This window comes from Oncorhynchus clarkii, chromosome 18 (assembly GCF_045791955.1).
Source record: "Oncorhynchus clarkii lewisi isolate Uvic-CL-2024 chromosome 18, UVic_Ocla_1.0, whole genome shotgun sequence".
NCBI classification, from domain to species: Eukaryota; Metazoa; Chordata; class Actinopteri; order Salmoniformes; family Salmonidae; genus Oncorhynchus; species Oncorhynchus clarkii.
Window position 1 is genome coordinate 4,577,891 of NC_092164.1, and position 18,814 is coordinate 4,596,704.

At 45.6% G+C, this 18,814-nt stretch overlaps 1 protein-coding gene across 1 annotated transcript; it reads left to right on the forward strand.

The window, feature by feature from the left end:
- Window positions 1-524: 524 nt before the first annotated feature.
- LOC139372239 (transmembrane protein 41A-B-like) lies at window positions 525-18,350 on the forward strand. Its single transcript, XM_071112001.1, has 5 exons — window positions 525-700; window positions 12,680-12,830; window positions 14,665-14,826; window positions 16,530-16,668; window positions 17,307-18,350. Exons 1-5 carry the CDS (start codon window positions 537-539, stop codon window positions 17,549-17,551), a joined length of 861 nt encoding a protein of 286 aa, XP_070968102.1. The 5' UTR covers window positions 525-536; the 3' UTR covers window positions 17,552-18,350.
- The last annotated feature ends 464 nt before the right edge of the window (window positions 18,351-18,814 follow it).

An 18,814-nucleotide genomic window follows, 5' to 3' on the forward strand; every position in this document is an offset into this window, starting at 1 on the left:
GAAACCAGATAATACCTTCATCAACGTCTGTTGTAGTGCAGAGAAACCAGATAATACCTTCATCAATGTCTGTTGTAGTGCAGAGAAACCAGATAATACCTTCATCATAACCCAGCTGTTGTAGTGCAGAGAAACCAGATAATACCTTCATCAACGTCTGTTGTAGTGCAGAGAAACCAGATAATACCTTCATCATAACCCAGCTGTTGTAGTGCAGAGAAACCAGATAATACCTTCATCAACGTCTGTTGTAGTGCAGAGAAACAAGCTTGTTGCCCAAAAACATATTTTGGTGTAAGGAGAGCCAACTGTAGTTCATAACATCAAGGTCCAGACAACGATCCTCAATACTCTAGTCTGGTACTTGACCACCAGAGAACACGCGGCTGCCCTCTAGTGAAGACATAGTTGAAAGCATTCCAGGACCACAGGGCAACTGTCAGAAGTTATTCTGTGACGTTCATTTCTCAAAACCGACACCGGGAGTCGGTCACCGAACAAGCCTTTCTGATAGGAATTCGGTGTAGCGCGTAGCAATGGGCTCCATTTCGGGTTTATTTTCTGTGGTAGGAGCGGCAACGTTATACCTCTATCTCCTGTCCACTTTCCTGCCGCCCGGACCGCAACATCTTCACCGGCGACATGCGGTGGAGTTAAACAACGAGAGCGCAGAGGGGGACGTGGAAGTTGTAGAGTACAGGTAGCCAGCCTCAACAGATCTATAGCTACAATTGCCAGATGTCGCAAGACTTTTGCTATTAGCATAATAATTATAGGCTACAACAGCTGCCTGCTTGTACAATGACACTTTCTAGGACATGTTTACGTATACAACTTTGCAAATAAGTCAAAATATAGCGACTTCCACAGTGTTTTATTAGGGGTAATAATAGCATAGTGACATCACCATTTATGTAATAGATCTAATGCAACATTAAAGTCCCAGAGTGGTTATCTGTTGTAGGATTATGATGTTGATAAGTGTATTGACAGACGGCGCAGAGTCCATGGAGGTGCTGTCATAATCACTGCGTTTGGCAGCATCTCATTTCCCTCAGACGATCGCACGACTTTTAAGTTATGAAAATGGCATCATCAAACACCTGACTTGTCAGTGTAGGCTAATTCAGAGGAAATGTCACAGCTGGTTGCTGTTCTCTCAAAGTATTTGTCCTTTGCCTGATGGTGTTGTGTGACAGGTGATTATATCACAGTAGTTCCTGTTTTCAGATTATGTTCCTATAGGCCTACTCTAAACCCCTGTGTGTCTCATCCAGACCCACCTTCTCTCCTATGTTTATGGTTTCTGCCCCAGTGGAGATCTGGCCACGGCCTCTCTTGGTTGGCTTAGGTTCACTTGGCCTGAAATACTGTCCTCCTCAGTCTGATGAGTATGAGAACATACAGCTCTGATCTAACCCTGGACAGGACACACTTGTCTTGGTTGGCGTGATGCCATCGTCCCATCATATTTCATCCTCCCTGATTATAAAGGAGTTTCACGACCCTGCCGGCATGTTTATCAGGCCTGGACACTTCTATTAGAGAACAGACATCCAGAGGTGGATGGACAGCCTGGACAGGAGGACACCACTGGGTCTCTAGGGTCTCCTGCCAGGTCCACCACCGGACGGTTCTGATGAGGTTCTACCCAGGACAATACATTGGACACGGTGTGCTGAGGGATACACACCGGACGGTTCTGATGAGGTGCTACCCAGGACAATACACTGGACACGGTGTGCTGAGGGAAACATACCGGAAGGTTCTGATGAGGTGCTACCCAGGACAATACACTGGACACGGTGTGCTGAGAGATACACACCGGAAGGTTCTGATGAGGTGCTACCCAGGACAATACACTGGTCACGGTGTGCTGAGGGATACACACCGGAAAGTTCTGATGAGGTTCTACCCAGGACCATACACTGGACACGGTGTGCTGAGGGATACACACCGGACGGTTCTGATGAGGTGCTACCCAGGACAATACACTGGACACGGTGTGCTGAGGGAAACATACCGGAAGGTTCTGATGAGGTTCTACCCAGGACAATACACTGGACACGGTGTGCTGAGGGATACACACCGGACGGTTCTGATGAGGTGCTACCCAGGACAATACACTGGACACGGTATGCTGAGGGATACACACCGGACGGTTCTGATGAGGTGCTACCCAGGACAATACACTGGACACGGTGTGCTGAGGGAAACATACCGGAAGGTTCTGATGAGGTTCTACCCAGGACAATACACTGGACACGGTGTGCTGAGGGATACACACCGGACGGTTCTGATGAGGTGCTACCCAGGACAATACACTGGACACGGTGTGCTGAGAGATACACACCGGAAGGTTCTGATGAGGTGCTACCCAGGACAATACACTGGACACGATGTACTGAGGGATACACACCGGAAGGTTCTGATGAGGTGCTACCCAGGACAATACACTGGACACGATGTGCTGAGAGATACCACAGTGGCTTTGCCTTCCATTCATCCCATACAGCTCAACAATTAGATGTGATACCAGCAGCTCAGATTTCATGGTTTATGGTTCATTCTGTTTGCGTGTGTCTGTGTCACGGCTGAGGAGCCTGATACTTCCAGCATCGAAACTAGCAGAGGCAGAAATCCCAGAGCAAAAGCCGCTATTTCTGTCCCATATCCTGTTTCATACTCTCTCTCTCCGCCATCTGGAAACCTCTCCCTCTCATGCTGCACACGGGCACCAGCCATGCCCACTTTAGTCTGTGTTTGACCTGTCTATGATGTCAGATTAGGGTGTCCCCAGATTCCCAAAACTCTAGAGAGTCAAGTTTAGGCGAGTCATACACCAGCAGACTGGGGGCTGAGCATTATGTCTTCCCTATATGACTACAACTACGACTGTGTGTACTATGGCTGTCTGTACTATGGCTGTGTGTACTACGGCTGTCTGTACTATGGCTGTGTGTACTATAGCTGTCTGTACTATGGCTGTGTGTACTATAGCTGTCTGTACTATGGCTGTGTGTACTATAGCTGTCTGTACTATGGCTGTGTGTACTATAGCTGTCTGTACTATGGCTGTGTGTACTATAGCTGTCTGTACTACGGCTGTCTGTACTATGGCTGTGTGTACTACGGCTGTCTGTACTATGGCTGTGTGTACTATAGCTGTCTGTACTATGGCTGTCTGTACTATGGCTGTGTGTACTATAGCTGTTTGTACTATGGCTGTGTGTACTATAGCTGTCTGTACTATGGCTGTGTGTACTACGGCTGTCTGTACTATGGCTGTGTGTACTATAGCGGTCTGTACTATGGCTGTGTGTACTATAGCTGTCTGTACTATGGCTGTGTGTACTATAGCTGTCTGTACTATGGCTGTGTGTACTATAGCTGTCTGTACTATGGCTGTGTGTACTATAGCTGTCTGTACTATGGCTGTCTGTACTATGGCTGTGTGTACTACGGCTGTCTGTACTATGGCTGTGTGTACTATAGCTGTCTGTACTATGGCTGTGTGTACTATAGCTGTCTGTACTATGGCTGTGTGTACTATAGCTGTCTGTACTATAGCTGTCTGTACTACGGCTGTGTGTACTACGGCTGTCTGTACTACGGCTGTCTGTACTACGGCTGTGTGTACTATAGCTGTCTGTACTATGGCTGTGTGTACTATAGCTGTCTGTACTATGGCTGTGTGTACTATAGCGGTCTGTACTATGGCTGTGTGTACTATAGCTGTCTGTACTATGGCTGTCTGTACTATGGCTGTATATACTATGGCTGTGTGTACTATAGCTGTCTGTACTATGGCTGTGTGTACTATAGCTGTCTGTACTATGGCTGTCTGTACTATGGCTGTCTGTACTATGGCTGTCTGTACTATGGCTGTCTGTACTATGGCTGTGTGTACTATAGCTGTCTGTACTATGGCTGTGTGTACTATAGCTGTCTGTACTATGGCTGTCTGTACTATGGCTGTATATACTATGGCTGTGTGTACTATAGCTGTCTGTACTATGGCTGTGTGTACTATAGCTGTCTGTACTATGGCTGTCTGTACTATGGCTGTCTGTACTATAGCTGTCTGTACTACGGCTGTGTGTACTATAGCTGTCTGTACTATGGCTGTGTGTACTATAGCGGTCTGTACTATGGCTGTGTGTACTATAGCTGTCTGTACTATGGCTGTGTGTACTATAGCTGTCTGTACTATGGCTGTGTGTACTATAGCGGTCTGTACTATGGCTGTGTGTACTATAGCTGTCTGTACTATAGCTGTCTGTACTATGGCTGTCTGTACTATAGCTGTCTGTACTATAGCTGTCTGTACTATAGCTGTCTGTACTATAGCTGTCTGTACTATGGCTGTCTGTACTATGGCTGTCTGTACTATGGCTGTCTGTACTATGGCTGTCTGTACTATGGCTGTGTGTACTATAGCTGTCTGTACTATAGCTGTCTGTACTATGGCTGTCTGTACTATGGCTGTCTGTACTATGGCTGTCTGTACTATGGCTGTGTGTACTATGGCTGTCTGTACTATGGCTGTCTGTACTATAGCTGTCTGTACTATGGCTGTCTGTACTATGGCTGTCTGTACTATGGCTGTCTGTACTATGGCTGTCTGTACTATAGCGGTCTGTACTATGGCTGTCTGTACTATGGCTGTCTGTACTATGGCTGTCTGTACTATGGCTGTGTGTACTATGGCTGTCTGTACTATGGCTGTCTGTACTATGGCTGTCTGTACTATGGCTGTCTGTACTATGGCTGTCTGTACTATGGCTGTCTGTACTATGGCTGTGTGTACTATAGCTGTCTGTACTATGGCTGTCTGTACTATGGCTGTCTGTACTATGGCTGTCTGTACTATGGCTGTCTGTACTATGGCTGTCTGTACTATGGCTGTGTGTACTATGGCTGTCTGTACTATGGCTGTCTGTACTATAGCTGTCTGTACTATGGCTGTCTGTACTATGGCTGTCTGTACTATGGCTGTCTGTACTATGGCTGTCTGTACTATAGCGGTCTGTACTATGGCTGTCTGTACTATGGCTGTCTGTACTATGGCTGTCTGTACTATGGCTGTCTGTACTATGGCTGTATGTACTATAGCTGTATATACTATGGCTGTCTGTACTATGGCTGTATATACTATGGCTGTCTGTACTATGGCTGTCTGTACTATGGCTGTATGTACTATAGCTGTCTGTACTATGGCTGTCTGTACTATAGCTGTCTGTACTATGGCTGTCTGTACTATGGCTGTCTGTACTATAGCTGTCTGTACTATGGCTGTGTGTACTATAGCTGTCTGTACTATGGCTGTCTGTACTATGGCTGTCTGTACTATAGCTGTCTGTACTATAGCTGTCTGTACTATGGCTGTGTGTACTATAGCTGTCTGTACTATGGCTGTGTGTACTATAGCTGTCTGTACTATGGCTGTCTGTACTATAGCTGTCTGTACTATAGCTGTCTGTACTATGGCTGTATATACTATGGCTGTCTGTACTATGGCTGTGTGTACTATGGCTGTATGTACTATAGCGGTCTGTACTATGGCTGTCTGTACTATGGCTGTCTGTACTATGGCTGTCTGTACTATGGCTGTCTGTACTATGGCTGTATGTACTATAGCTGTATATACTATGGCTGTCTGTACTATGGCTGTATATACTATGGCTGTCTGTACTATGGCTGTCTGTACTATGGCTGTATGTACTATAGCTGTCTGTACTATGGCTGTCTGTACTATAGCTGTCTGTACTATGGCTGTCTGTACTATGGCTGTCTGTACTATAGCTGTCTGTACTATGGCTGTGTGTACTATAGCTGTCTGTACTATGGCTGTCTGTACTATGGCTGTCTGTACTATAGCTGTCTGTACTATAGCTGTCTGTACTATGGCTGTGTGTACTATAGCTGTCTGTACTATGGCTGTGTGTACTATAGCTGTCTGTACTATGGCTGTCTGTACTATAGCTGTCTGTACTATAGCTGTCTGTACTATGGCTGTATATACTATGGCTGTCTGTACTATGGCTGTGTGTACTATGGCTGTATGTACTATAGCGGTCTGTACTATGGCTGTCTGTACTATGGCTGTCTGTACTATGGCTGTCTGTACTATGGCTGTGTGTACTATGGCTGTGTGTACTATGGCTGTCTGTACTATGGCTGTCTGTACTATGGCTGTCTGTACTATGGCTGTATGTACTATAGCGGTCTGTACTATGGCTGTCTGTACTATGGCTGTGTGTACTATAGCTGTCTGTACTACGGCTGTATATACTACGGCTGTGTGTACTATGGCTGTCTGTACTATGGCTGTATGTACTATGGCTGTATGTACTATGGCTGTCTGTACTATGGCTGTCTGTACTACGGCTGTCTGTACTATGGCTGTCTGTACTATGGCTGTATATACTATGGCTGTCTGTACTATGGCTGTCTGTACTACGGCTGTCTGTACTATGGCTGTCTGTACTATGGCTGTCTGTACTATGGCTGTCTGTACTATGGCTGTCTGTACTATGGCTGTCTGTACTATGGCTGTCTGTACTACGGCTGTCTGTACTATGGCTGTCTGTACTATGGCTGTCTGTACTATGGCTGTCTGTACTATAGCTGTGTGTACTATAGCTGTCTGTACTATGGCTGTATGTACTATGGCTGTATGTACTATGGCTGTCTGTACTATGGCTGTATGTACTATGGCTGTATGTACTATAGCTGTATATACTATGGCTGTCTGTACTATGGCTGTATATACTATGGCTGTCTGTACTATGGCTGTCTGTACTATGGCTGTATGTACTATAGCTGTCTGTACTATGGCTGTCTGTACTATAGCTGTCTGTACTATGGCTGTCTGTACTATGGCTGTCTGTACTATAGCTGTCTGTACTATGGCTGTGTGTACTATAGCTGTCTGTACTATGGCTGTCTGTACTATGGCTGTCTGTACTATAGCTGTCTGTACTATAGCTGTCTGTACTATGGCTGTGTGTACTATAGCTGTCTGTACTATGGCTGTGTGTACTATAGCTGTCTGTACTATGGCTGTCTGTACTATAGCTGTCTGTACTATAGCTGTCTGTACTATGGCTGTATATACTATGGCTGTCTGTACTATGGCTGTGTGTACTATGGCTGTATGTACTATAGCGGTCTGTACTATGGCTGTCTGTACTATGGCTGTCTGTACTATGGCTGTCTGTACTATGGCTGTGTGTACTATGGCTGTGTGTACTATGGCTGTCTGTACTATGGCTGTCTGTACTATGGCTGTCTGTACTATGGCTGTCTGTACTATGGCTGTATGTACTATAGCGGTCTGTACTATGGCTGTCTGTACTATGGCTGTGTGTACTATAGCTGTCTGTACTACGGCTGTATATACTACGGCTGTGTGTACTATGGCTGTCTGTACTATGGCTGTATGTACTATGGCTGTATGTACTATGGCTGTCTGTACTATGGCTGTCTGTACTACGGCTGTCTGTACTATGGCTGTCTGTACTATGGCTGTATATACTATGGCTGTCTGTACTATGGCTGTCTGTACTACGGCTGTCTGTACTATGGCTGTCTGTACTATGGCTGTCTGTACTATGGCTGTCTGTACTATGGCTGTCTGTACTATGGCTGTCTGTACTATGGCTGTCTGTACTACGGCTGTCTGTACTATGGCTGTCTGTACTATGGCTGTCTGTACTATGGCTGTCTGTACTATAGCTGTGTGTACTATAGCTGTCTGTACTATGGCTGTATGTACTATGGCTGTATGTACTATGGCTGTCTGTACTATGGCTGTATGTACTATGGCTGTATGTACTATGGCTGTATGTACTATGGCTGTCTGTACTATGGCTGTATGTACTATGGCTGTCTGTACTATGGCTGTCTGTACTATGGCTGTCTGTACTATAGCTGTCTGTACTATGGCTGTCTGTACTATGGCTGTCTGTACTATAGCTGTCTGTACTATAGCTGTCTGTACTATGGCTGTGTGTACTATAGCTGTCTGTACTACGGCTGTATATACTACGGCTGTGTGTACTATGGCTGTCTGTACTATGGCTGTATGTACTATGGCTGTATGTACTATGGCTGTCTGTACTATGGCTGTCTGTACTACGGCTGTCTGTACTATGGCTGTCTGTACTATGGCTGTATATACTATGGCTGTCTGTACTATGGCTGTCTGTACTACGGCTGTCTGTACTATGGCTGTCTGTACTATGGCTGTCTGTACTATGGCTGTCTGTACTATGGCTGTCTGTACTATGGCTGTCTGTACTATGGCTGTCTGTACTACGGCTGTCTGTACTATGGCTGTCTGTACTATGGCTGTCTGTACTATGGCTGTCTGTACTATAGCTGTGTGTACTATAGCTGTCTGTACTATGGCTGTATGTACTATGGCTGTATGTACTATGGCTGTCTGTACTATGGCTGTATGTACTATGGCTGTATGTACTATAGCTGTATATACTATGGCTGTCTGTACTATGGCTGTATATACTATGGCTGTCTGTACTATGGCTGTCTGTACTATGGCTGTATGTACTATAGCTGTCTGTACTATGGCTGTCTGTACTATAGCTGTCTGTACTATGGCTGTCTGTACTATGGCTGTCTGTACTATAGCTGTCTGTACCATGGCTGTGTGTACTATAGCTGTCTGTACTATGGCTGTCTGTACTATGGCTGTCTGTACTATAGCTGTCTGTACTATAGCTGTCTGTACTATGGCTGTGTGTACTATAGCTGTCTGTACTATGGCTGTGTGTACTATAGCTGTCTGTACTATGGCTGTCTGTACTATAGCTGTCTGTACTATAGCTGTCTGTACTATGGCTGTATATACTATGGCTGTCTGTACTATGGCTGTGTGTACTATGGCTGTATGTACTATAGCGGTCTGTACTATGGCTGTCTGTACTATGGCTGTCTGTACTATGGCTGTCTGTACTATGGCTGTGTGTACTATGGCTGTGTGTACTATGGCTGTCTGTACTATGGCTGTCTGTACTATGGCTGTCTGTACTATGGCTGTCTGTACTATGGCTGTATGTACTATAGCGGTCTGTACTATGGCTGTCTGTACTATGGCTGTGTGTACTATAGCTGTCTGTACTACGGCTGTATATACTACGGCTGTGTGTACTACGGCTGTCTGTACTATGGCTGTATGTACTATGGCTGTATGTACTATGGCTGTCTGTACTATGGCTGTCTGTACTACGGCTGTCTGTACTATGGCTGTCTGTACTATGGCTGTATATACTATGGCTGTCTGTACTATGGCTGTCTGTACTATGGCTGTCTGTACTACGGCTGTCTGTACTATGGCTGTCTGTACTATGGCTGTCTGTACTATGGCTGTCTGTACTATGGCTGTCTGTACTATGGCTGTCTGTACTATGGCTGTCTGTACTACGGCTGTCTGTACTATGGCTGTCTGTACTATGGCTGTCTGTACTATAGCTGTGTGTACTATAGCTGTCTGTACTATGGCTGTATGTACTATGGCTGTATGTACTATGGCTGTCTGTACTATGGCTGTATGTACTATGGCTGTATGTACTATGGCTGTATGTACTATGGCTGTCTGTACTATGGCTGTATGTACTATGGCTGTCTGTACTATGGCTGTATGTACTATGGCTGTCTGTACTATGGCTGTATGTACTATAGCTGTCTGTACTATGGCTGTCTGTACTATGGCTGTATGTACTATGGCTGTCTGTACTATGGCTGTATGTACTATGGCTGTCTGTACTATGGCTGTATATACTATGGCTGTCTGTACTATGGCTGTATATACTATGGCTGTCTGTACTACGGCTGTCTGTACTATGGCTGTCTGTACTATGGCTGTCTGTACTATGGCTGTCTGTACTATGGCTGTCTGTACTATGGCTGTCTGTACTATGGCTGTCTGTACTACGGCTGTCTGTACTATGGCTGTCTGTACTATGGCTGTCTGTACTATAGCTGTGTGTACTATAGCTGTCTGTACTATGGCTGTATGTACTATGGCTGTATGTACTATGGCTGTCTGTACTATGGCTGTATGTACTATGGCTGTATGTACTATAGCTGTATATACTATGGCTGTCTGTACTATGGCTGTATATACTATGGCTGTCTGTACTATGGCTGTCTGTACTATGGCTGTATGTACTATAGCTGTCTGTACTATGGCTGTCTGTACTATAGCTGTCTGTACTATGGCTGTCTGTACTATGGCTGTCTGTACTATAGCTGTCTGTACCATGGCTGTGTGTACTATAGCTGTCTGTACTATGGCTGTCTGTACTATGGCTGTCTGTACTATAGCTGTCTGTACTATAGCTGTCTGTACTATGGCTGTGTGTACTATAGCTGTCTGTACTATGGCTGTGTGTACTATAGCTGTCTGTACTATGGCTGTCTGTACTATAGCTGTCTGTACTATAGCTGTCTGTACTATGGCTGTATATACTATGGCTGTCTGTACTATGGCTGTGTGTACTATGGCTGTATGTACTATAGCGGTCTGTACTATGGCTGTCTGTACTATGGCTGTCTGTACTATGGCTGTCTGTACTATGGCTGTGTGTACTATGGCTGTGTGTACTATGGCTGTCTGTACTATGGCTGTCTGTACTATGGCTGTCTGTACTATGGCTGTCTGTACTATGGCTGTATGTACTATAGCGGTCTGTACTATGGCTGTCTGTACTATGGCTGTGTGTACTATAGCTGTCTGTACTACGGCTGTATATACTACGGCTGTGTGTACTACGGCTGTCTGTACTATGGCTGTATGTACTATGGCTGTATGTACTATGGCTGTCTGTACTATGGCTGTCTGTACTACGGCTGTCTGTACTATGGCTGTCTGTACTATGGCTGTATATACTATGGCTGTCTGTACTATGGCTGTCTGTACTATGGCTGTCTGTACTACGGCTGTCTGTACTATGGCTGTCTGTACTATGGCTGTCTGTACTATGGCTGTCTGTACTATGGCTGTCTGTACTATGGCTGTCTGTACTACGGCTGTCTGTACTATGGCTGTCTGTACTATGGCTGTCTGTACTATGGCTGTCTGTACTATAGCTGTGTGTACTATAGCTGTCTGTACTATGGCTGTATGTACTATGGCTGTATGTACTATGGCTGTCTGTACTATGGCTGTATGTACTATGGCTGTATGTACTATGGCTGTATGTACTATGGCTGTCTGTACTATGGCTGTATGTACTATGGCTGTCTGTACTATGGCTGTATGTACTATGGCTGTCTGTACTATGGCTGTATGTACTATAGCTGTCTGTACTATGGCTGTCTGTACTATGGCTGTATGTACTATGGCTGTCTGTACTATGGCTGTATGTACTATGGCTGTCTGTACTATGGCTGTATATACTATGGCTGTCTGTACTATGGCTGTATATACTATGGCTGTCTGTACTATGGCTGTCTGTACTATGGCTGTCTGTACTATGGCTGTCTGTACTATGGCTGTGTGTACTATGGCTGTATAAACTTGTTGGAGGAAATTATAGTTGAAATGATTAATTATGCATACATTTAGATTAGAACCAGTTATTTTAATACTATTATGTTATGGTATGAAATGTATGGGTTCTTGGTTAAGCTGTTACTGAACATGTAAGTAAAACGAATTCATTGTCTGTACCTTGTGGGTTTAAGGGAGGGGGATGGTATATATCTTTTCTGACAGATAAGAATGTTTGTTTGATGTTCCATTAGTGGAGGAGAAGATGTCTTTTAGACAGATTGGAATGTTTGTTTTATGAGGGGAGTAGAAGACGATCTCCAGACCTGAAGACACTGCGCTATTGTGTGGATCGGAGAGGGTGTGAGAAACTGATGATGTCATTTTATGTTGTCTCTTTAAAATGTAAGGTTCTTTGTATTTTGGGTCAGTACTCTCTTGAAATAAACGCTGTTACCTGAGTTTAAGACTGGGGATCTGTCCATTCCTATAATAATAATATGGGTTTTACGATCCCATAGAATGCATTGACAAGAGTAATTAATTCTGATTGGGAAATAATACAGAGGAATTTAGAATTCCACTAACAATACTACGGCTGTCTGTACTATGGCTGTATATACTACGGCTGTCTGTACTACGGCTGTCTATACTACGGCTGTCTGTACTACGGCTGTATAAACAGCCATAGTACACACAGCCGTAGTATGTCTGTACTGTGTGTACTATGGCTGGCTATAACCTATAACCCCTTCCTATAACTTATAACCCCTTCCTATAACCCCTTCCTATGACCTATAACCCCTTCATATGACCTATAACCCCTTCCTATAACCTATAACCCCTTCCTATGACCTATAACCCCTTCCCATGACCTATAACCCCTTCCCATGACCTATAACCCCTTCATATGACCTATAACCCCTTCCTATGACCTATAGCCCCTTCCTATGACCTATAGCCCCTTCCTATGACCTATAGCCCCTTCCTATGGCCTTCGCCTGTGTTACCTTAAATGCTCTGTCCTCAATTCCCGTTTGAAAAAAAAATAAAAAATTCCCCTGTTGCAAACAGTAACTAGGTGCCAATATTTCTGTCTAAATCTGACACTAGAACTAGGAACCATGTTATCTGATGTTGCTGGTGTTTGTTTCCCTCCAGACTGAAGTTCCCGTCGGACCTGGATGAGCTGAGGGAGCTGGCTGAGATGCTGCAGTTCTATAAGACAGAACACACAGGCTACGTGGTGCTGCTGTTCTGTAGTGCCTACATCTACAAACAGTCCTTCGCCATCCCTGGCTCCTCCTTCCTGGTGAGAGGGACTAACATTACACCCATCCATGGAACACACACTTTGTTTTCATGACCCTAAAGACCAGAACCTCCATCTATGGAACACACACTTTGTTTCCATGAACCCATGACCCTAAAGACCAGAACCTCCATCCATGGTCAGAACAGCCTCCTGACCCTCATCAGTAGGGGTGTAAAGTACTTAAGTAAAAATACTTTGAAGTAGTACTTCAGTCGTTTTTGGGGGTATCTGTACTTTACTATTTATATTTTTTGACAACTTTTACTTCACTACATTCCTAAAGAAAATGATGTACTTTTTACTCCATGCATTTTCCCTGACACCCAAAAGTACTAGTTATATTTTGAATGCTTAGCAGGACAGGAAAATGGTCCAATTCACACTTTTCCCTACTGCCTCTGATCTAGCGGACTCACTAAACACACATGCTTCATTTGTAAATAATGTCGGAGTGTGGGAGTGATGGAGTGTGGGAGTGATGGAGTGTGGGAGTGATGGAGTGTGGCAGTGATGGAGTGTGGCAGTGATGGAGTGTGGGAGTGAGGGAGTGATGGAGTGTGGGAGTGATGGAGTGTGGGAGTGATGGAGTGTGGGAGTGATGGAGTGTGGGAGTGATGGAGTGTGGGAGTGATGGAGTGTGGGAGTGATGGAGTGAGGGAGTGATGGAGTGATGGAGTGAGGGAGTGATGGAGTGTGGGAGTGATGGAGTGATGGAGTGTGGGAGTGATGGAGTGTGGGAGTGATGGAGTGAGGGAGTGATGGAGTGAGGGAGTGATGGAGTGAGGGAGTGATGGAGTGTGGGAGTGATGGAGTGAGGGAGTGATGGAGTGTGGGAGTGATGGAGTGTGGGAGTGATGGAGTGTTGGAGTGTGGGAGTGTGGGAGTGATGGAGTGTTGGAGTGATGGAGTGATGGAGTGTTGGAGTGTGGGAGTGATGGAGTGTTGGAGTGTGGCAGTGATGGAGTGAGGGAGTGATGGAGTGTGGCAGTGATGGAGTGTTGGAGTGATGGAGTGTGGGAGTGATGGAGTGTTGGAGTGATGGAGTGATGGAGTGATGGAGTGTTGGAGTGATGGAGTGTGGGAGTGATGGAGTGTTGGAGTGATGGAGTGTTGGAGTGATGGAGTGTTGGAGTGATGGAGTGAGGGAGTGATGGAGTGTGGGAGTGATGGAGTGTTGGAGTGATGGAGTGTTGGAGTGATGGAGTGTTGGAGTGATGGAGTGTGGCAGTGATGGAGTGAGGGAATGATGGAGTGAGGGAGTGATGGAGTGTTGGAGTGATGGAGTGAGGGAGTGATGGAGTGTTGGAGTGATGGAGTGTTGGAGTGATGGAGTGAGGGAGTGATGGAGTGAGGGAGTGATGGAGTGTTGGAGTGATGGAGTGTTGGAGTGATGGAGTGTGGGAGTGTTGGAGTGATGGAGTGAGGGAGTGAGGGAGTGATGGAGTGTTGGAGTGATGGAGTGTGGGAGTGATGGAGTGATGGAGTGTTGGAGTGTGGGAGTGTTGGAGTGATGGAGTGAGGGAGTGATGGAGTGTGGAAGTGATGGAGTGAGGGAGAGTGACCCCTGGCTATCTGTAGATAAACAAACAAGAACAGTGTGTTGTTTGGTTTGCTTAATATAAGCATTTTGAAATGATTTATGTTTTCAGTTAACTTTTGGTACTTAAGTATATTTAAAAATCATATACTTTGACTTTTACTCCAGTAGTATTTTACTGGGTGTCTTTCACTTCAGGCATTTTTTATGAAGGTATCTTTACTTTTCCTCAAGTATGACAATTGGGTACTTTTCCCACCTCTGCTCACCATGCTCATCCCCTGTGCGTCGCAGAACATGCTGGCGGGGGCGCTGTTTGGTCCATGGCAGGGTCTGGTCCTGGCCTGTCTTCTGACCACCACCGGCTCTACCTTCTGTTACCTGCTCTCTGCTGCCTTCGGGAAGAGCTACGTCACACGCCTGTTCCCCGACAAGGTGGACAGGCTGCAGAACAAGGTGTGACAGAGAGACAGAGTATGTTGTTCCACACCACAGTACCATGGGGTTGTTGGAGGAGGGTGTAGGACTGGGGGGGGGGGGGGGGGGGGGGGGGGGGGGGGGGTACAGGACCCTTCCTTTACCACATGTCCTTTGATTACAATTCTCTAAAGATAGACTAGAGGGGTGTGTGTGTGTGTGTGTGTGTGTGTCTCCTCTTACAGTGTCCTTGGCTTACACATTAGGTTAGACAGGTGTAACAGATGACCATTGAGGAGCAGAAGACTGGTCTGATCACCAGTATAACAGTGTCTGATCACCAGTATAACAGTGTCTGATCACCAGTATAACAGTGTCTGATCACCAGTATAACAGATGACCAGTGAGGAGCAGAAGACTGGTCTGATCACCAGTATAACATGACCAGTGAGGAGCAGAAGACTGGTCTGATCACCAGTATAACAGTGTCTGACCACCAGTATAACAGATGACCAGTGAGGAACAGAAGACTGGTCTGATCACCAGTATAACAGATGTGATCGTACTTCGTAACTCTCTTGGGTTTTTGGTTTGTAAAGAAAAGACTGTCCAGCCAGCGGTCCCAGTTGATTGGTGATTAATAAAAGACTGTCCAGCCAGCGGTCCCAGTTGATTGGTGATTAATAGACACCAGGAAAGAACATGTTCAGGACAACAGTATGTTGATCGCTGCAGATTTGTGAATCGTCTGTTGGCATGGAAATAACTGAATTAGAGCATGCTGGGTAACTCTCTCTTATAGAAAAGTGCATCCCAGGAAGCCACCAATATCTAACAGGTACTGTACACAAATATACACTGAGCTACAATATAAACACAACATGTAAAGTGTCATGAGCTGAAATAAGATCCCAGACATTTTCCATATGCACGAAAAGCTTATTTTTCTCAAATGTTGTACGCATATTTGTTTATAACCCTGTTAGTGAGCATTTCTCCTTTGCCAAGATAATCCATCCACCTGCCAGGTGTGGTATATCAAGAAGCTGATTAAACAGCATGATCATTACACAGGTGCACCTTGTGCTGGGGGACAATAAAAGGCCATAGAAGTATATCATGTATAAAATGCACTATTTCAGAATGTGACCTCCCCCTATCTGCAAGCATGACCTATGACATAACACCTTATTGATATGTAAATTCAACCGACCAATAGGAATACATAAACAGTGGCAAGGGAAACATAACTAAGCGTGTTACACAGGGTAAGAATGCAGAATGCCATGTGTTCTTTTACAGTGTTGGGACTTTAGTAATATCCCTCCAATCATTCATTAATAAGTACATTTAAAATGACAGTTCTCTCTTCCTCTTTACCTCCTGCTCTCTCCTTCCCTCTCTATCTCCTTCGTTTTTCCACCCTCCCTCCTTCCCCCTCTACCTCATCCGTTCTCTCCCCCCCCCCCTTCCCCCTCTACCTCATCCGTTCTCCCACCCCTTCTCTCCCTCCCCCTCTCTCCTTCGTTCTCCCACCCCCTCTCCCATGCCCTCTCTACCTCCTCTCCCTCCCCTCTCTCCCACCTCCTCTCCCACCCCCTCTCTACCTCCTCTCCCTTCCCCCCTCTCCCTCCCCCTCCCTCTCTCCCATGCCCTCTCCTTCCCTCTCTCCCACCTCCTCTCTCCCTCCTCCTCCTCTCCCACCCTCTCTCCCATGCCCTCTCCTTCCCTCTCTCTGTCAGGTGGAGGAGAACCGTAGCAGTCTGTTCTTCTTCCTCCTGTTCCTGCGGTTCTTCCCCATGACTCCTAACTGGTTCCTGAACGTCACGTCCCCCGTCCTCAACATCCCTGTCTCCATGTTCTTCTTCTCCGTACTCATCGGTGAGAAGCAGCACTGCCACGCAACACAACACACATGACTATTATATAATACTACTGAGAATGACACGATACGTCATTTTGCTTAAGACGTGAAGACTTACATTAGCTCACTAAGTTAATGTCTAGGCTTTAGCTCAGAAGGCTAACACAGTCTCTCCCTTGTTACATTGAAGTACTACTACAACAGATGTCATTAATTACCAGATCATGTCCACCTTAACTGTTCCGAACTCTCCCTCCTCCCATATCGCCTTTAGCTCAGCGGTCTAACACAGTCTCTCCTCTCCTTCCCCAGGTTTAGTGTTTATCTAGGAGGTCTAACTCAGTCCCTCCTCTCCTTCCCCAGGTCTAGTGTTCATATAGGTCTAACTCAGTCTCTCCTCTCCTTCCCCAGGACTAGTGTTTATCTAGGAGGTCTAACTCAGTCCCTCCTCTCCTTCCCCAGGTCTAGTGTTCATCTAGGTCTAACTCAGTCTCTCCTCTCCTTCCCCAGGACTAGTGTTTATCTAGGAGGTCTAACTCAGTCCCTCCTCTCCTTCCCCAGGTCTAGTGTTCATCTAGGTCTAACTCAGTCCCTCCTCTCCTTCCCCAGGACTAGTATTTATCTAGGAGGTCTAACTCAGTCTCTCCTTCATCAGGTCTGATCCCGTATAACTTCATCTGCGTGCGGACCGGCTCCATCCTGTCAGAGATCTCTTCCCTGGACGATATCTTCTCCTGGGGGACGCTGCTACAGCTGTTGGCCATCGCCTGTGTGGCCCTGCTTCCCGGAGCCCTTATCAAGCTCTACAGCCAGAACCACCTCCAACTGGACGGGCTGCAGCAGAATGGACGACACAGACAGAACCAGGGACAAGCAGCTGACGACAGAAAGAGGAGATGACCCTGCTGAAATACAGCCATGCTGGGTCTGATTGACCTTGACTGACCCCCCTGGACTGGATTGGCCTCCACCACTACAGCTTTACGCAGAGGAGTTTATAGACTTGGTTTCAGGGGGAGAGAAACGTCTTAACTGCCACTATGCCGAGGATACTTAAAGGTCATGAACAGTCGTGTTTTTCATGAAATCTGATGATATTTGGATGAAACCAGATCAAAGTATGATGACCAAAGTATGAAAAAAATGAGTGTTTCTCCTACATTGATCAAGGTTGGTCATAAAGATACTGGTCCCCCATGTCAAACACTTCAGGATTATTACGGGAAAAGGGGTGACATCACCCTAACTCTCATTTTAATACACCAATGGTAACATGATATTCTCTTACCTCATTTAAATAAGTACCGCTTTGTAACCAACATCGGAGAAGGCGTGTTTGTGGAGGGGTGTGGTTTATACAGCTACTCTACTGGTGCCTGTAGGGTGTCATCAAATATAATTAAAAGTTTACACTATTCATCTATGGTAGAGATACTTATGTCTCGCCTTTCATCTGTTTGGTGTTACTGGTCTTCAAGCGTGGAACAAAATGGGGGGGTAGTTGTCATTCAACACATCCGTCAGTGCTGCTGTGAACCCCTCCCAGCAGAGACATGCCAAATGACGCTATTTCAATGTTTGAGCTGATTTGTGTACCACCTGATTTGCTAGGGCTGATTTTACTGCAGGACTGCAGCCCAGGTTGACATCAGGGGTTTCAAAGAGCTGTCAGTCAAGGCCAGCTCATGAATATAAGCTCCCTGCCCACTCTGCCTGTCTTTTCAAACTTCCTGACAGTTAGCCGGGAAGAAAAATTGACTTTTTCTTCAAATGTTGAGCATTTTAATCCCCTATAATGGGTGATATTTTAGTCAGTTAAAAGGCCATTTTACATGGGAATCTGAATGACTATTTGAGACGGATGCATTTTTAACTGTCTGTGACTGTGATCATGAGCACATATTCAGAAAATGTGCGAAGTTAAGGCTAATAATTTGTTTTTGTAAATTTACTATTGATTTTAAACCACAGGCCATACAGGGTAACAGTACTGTAGTGTAAACAGGGCCATGCAGGGTAACAGTACTGTAGTGTAAACCTAGGCGATACAGGATAACAGTACTGTAGTGTAAACCAGGCCATACAGGGTAACAGCACTGTAGTGTAAACCAGGCCATACAGGGTAACAGTACTGTGGTGTAAACCACAGGCCATACAGGGTAA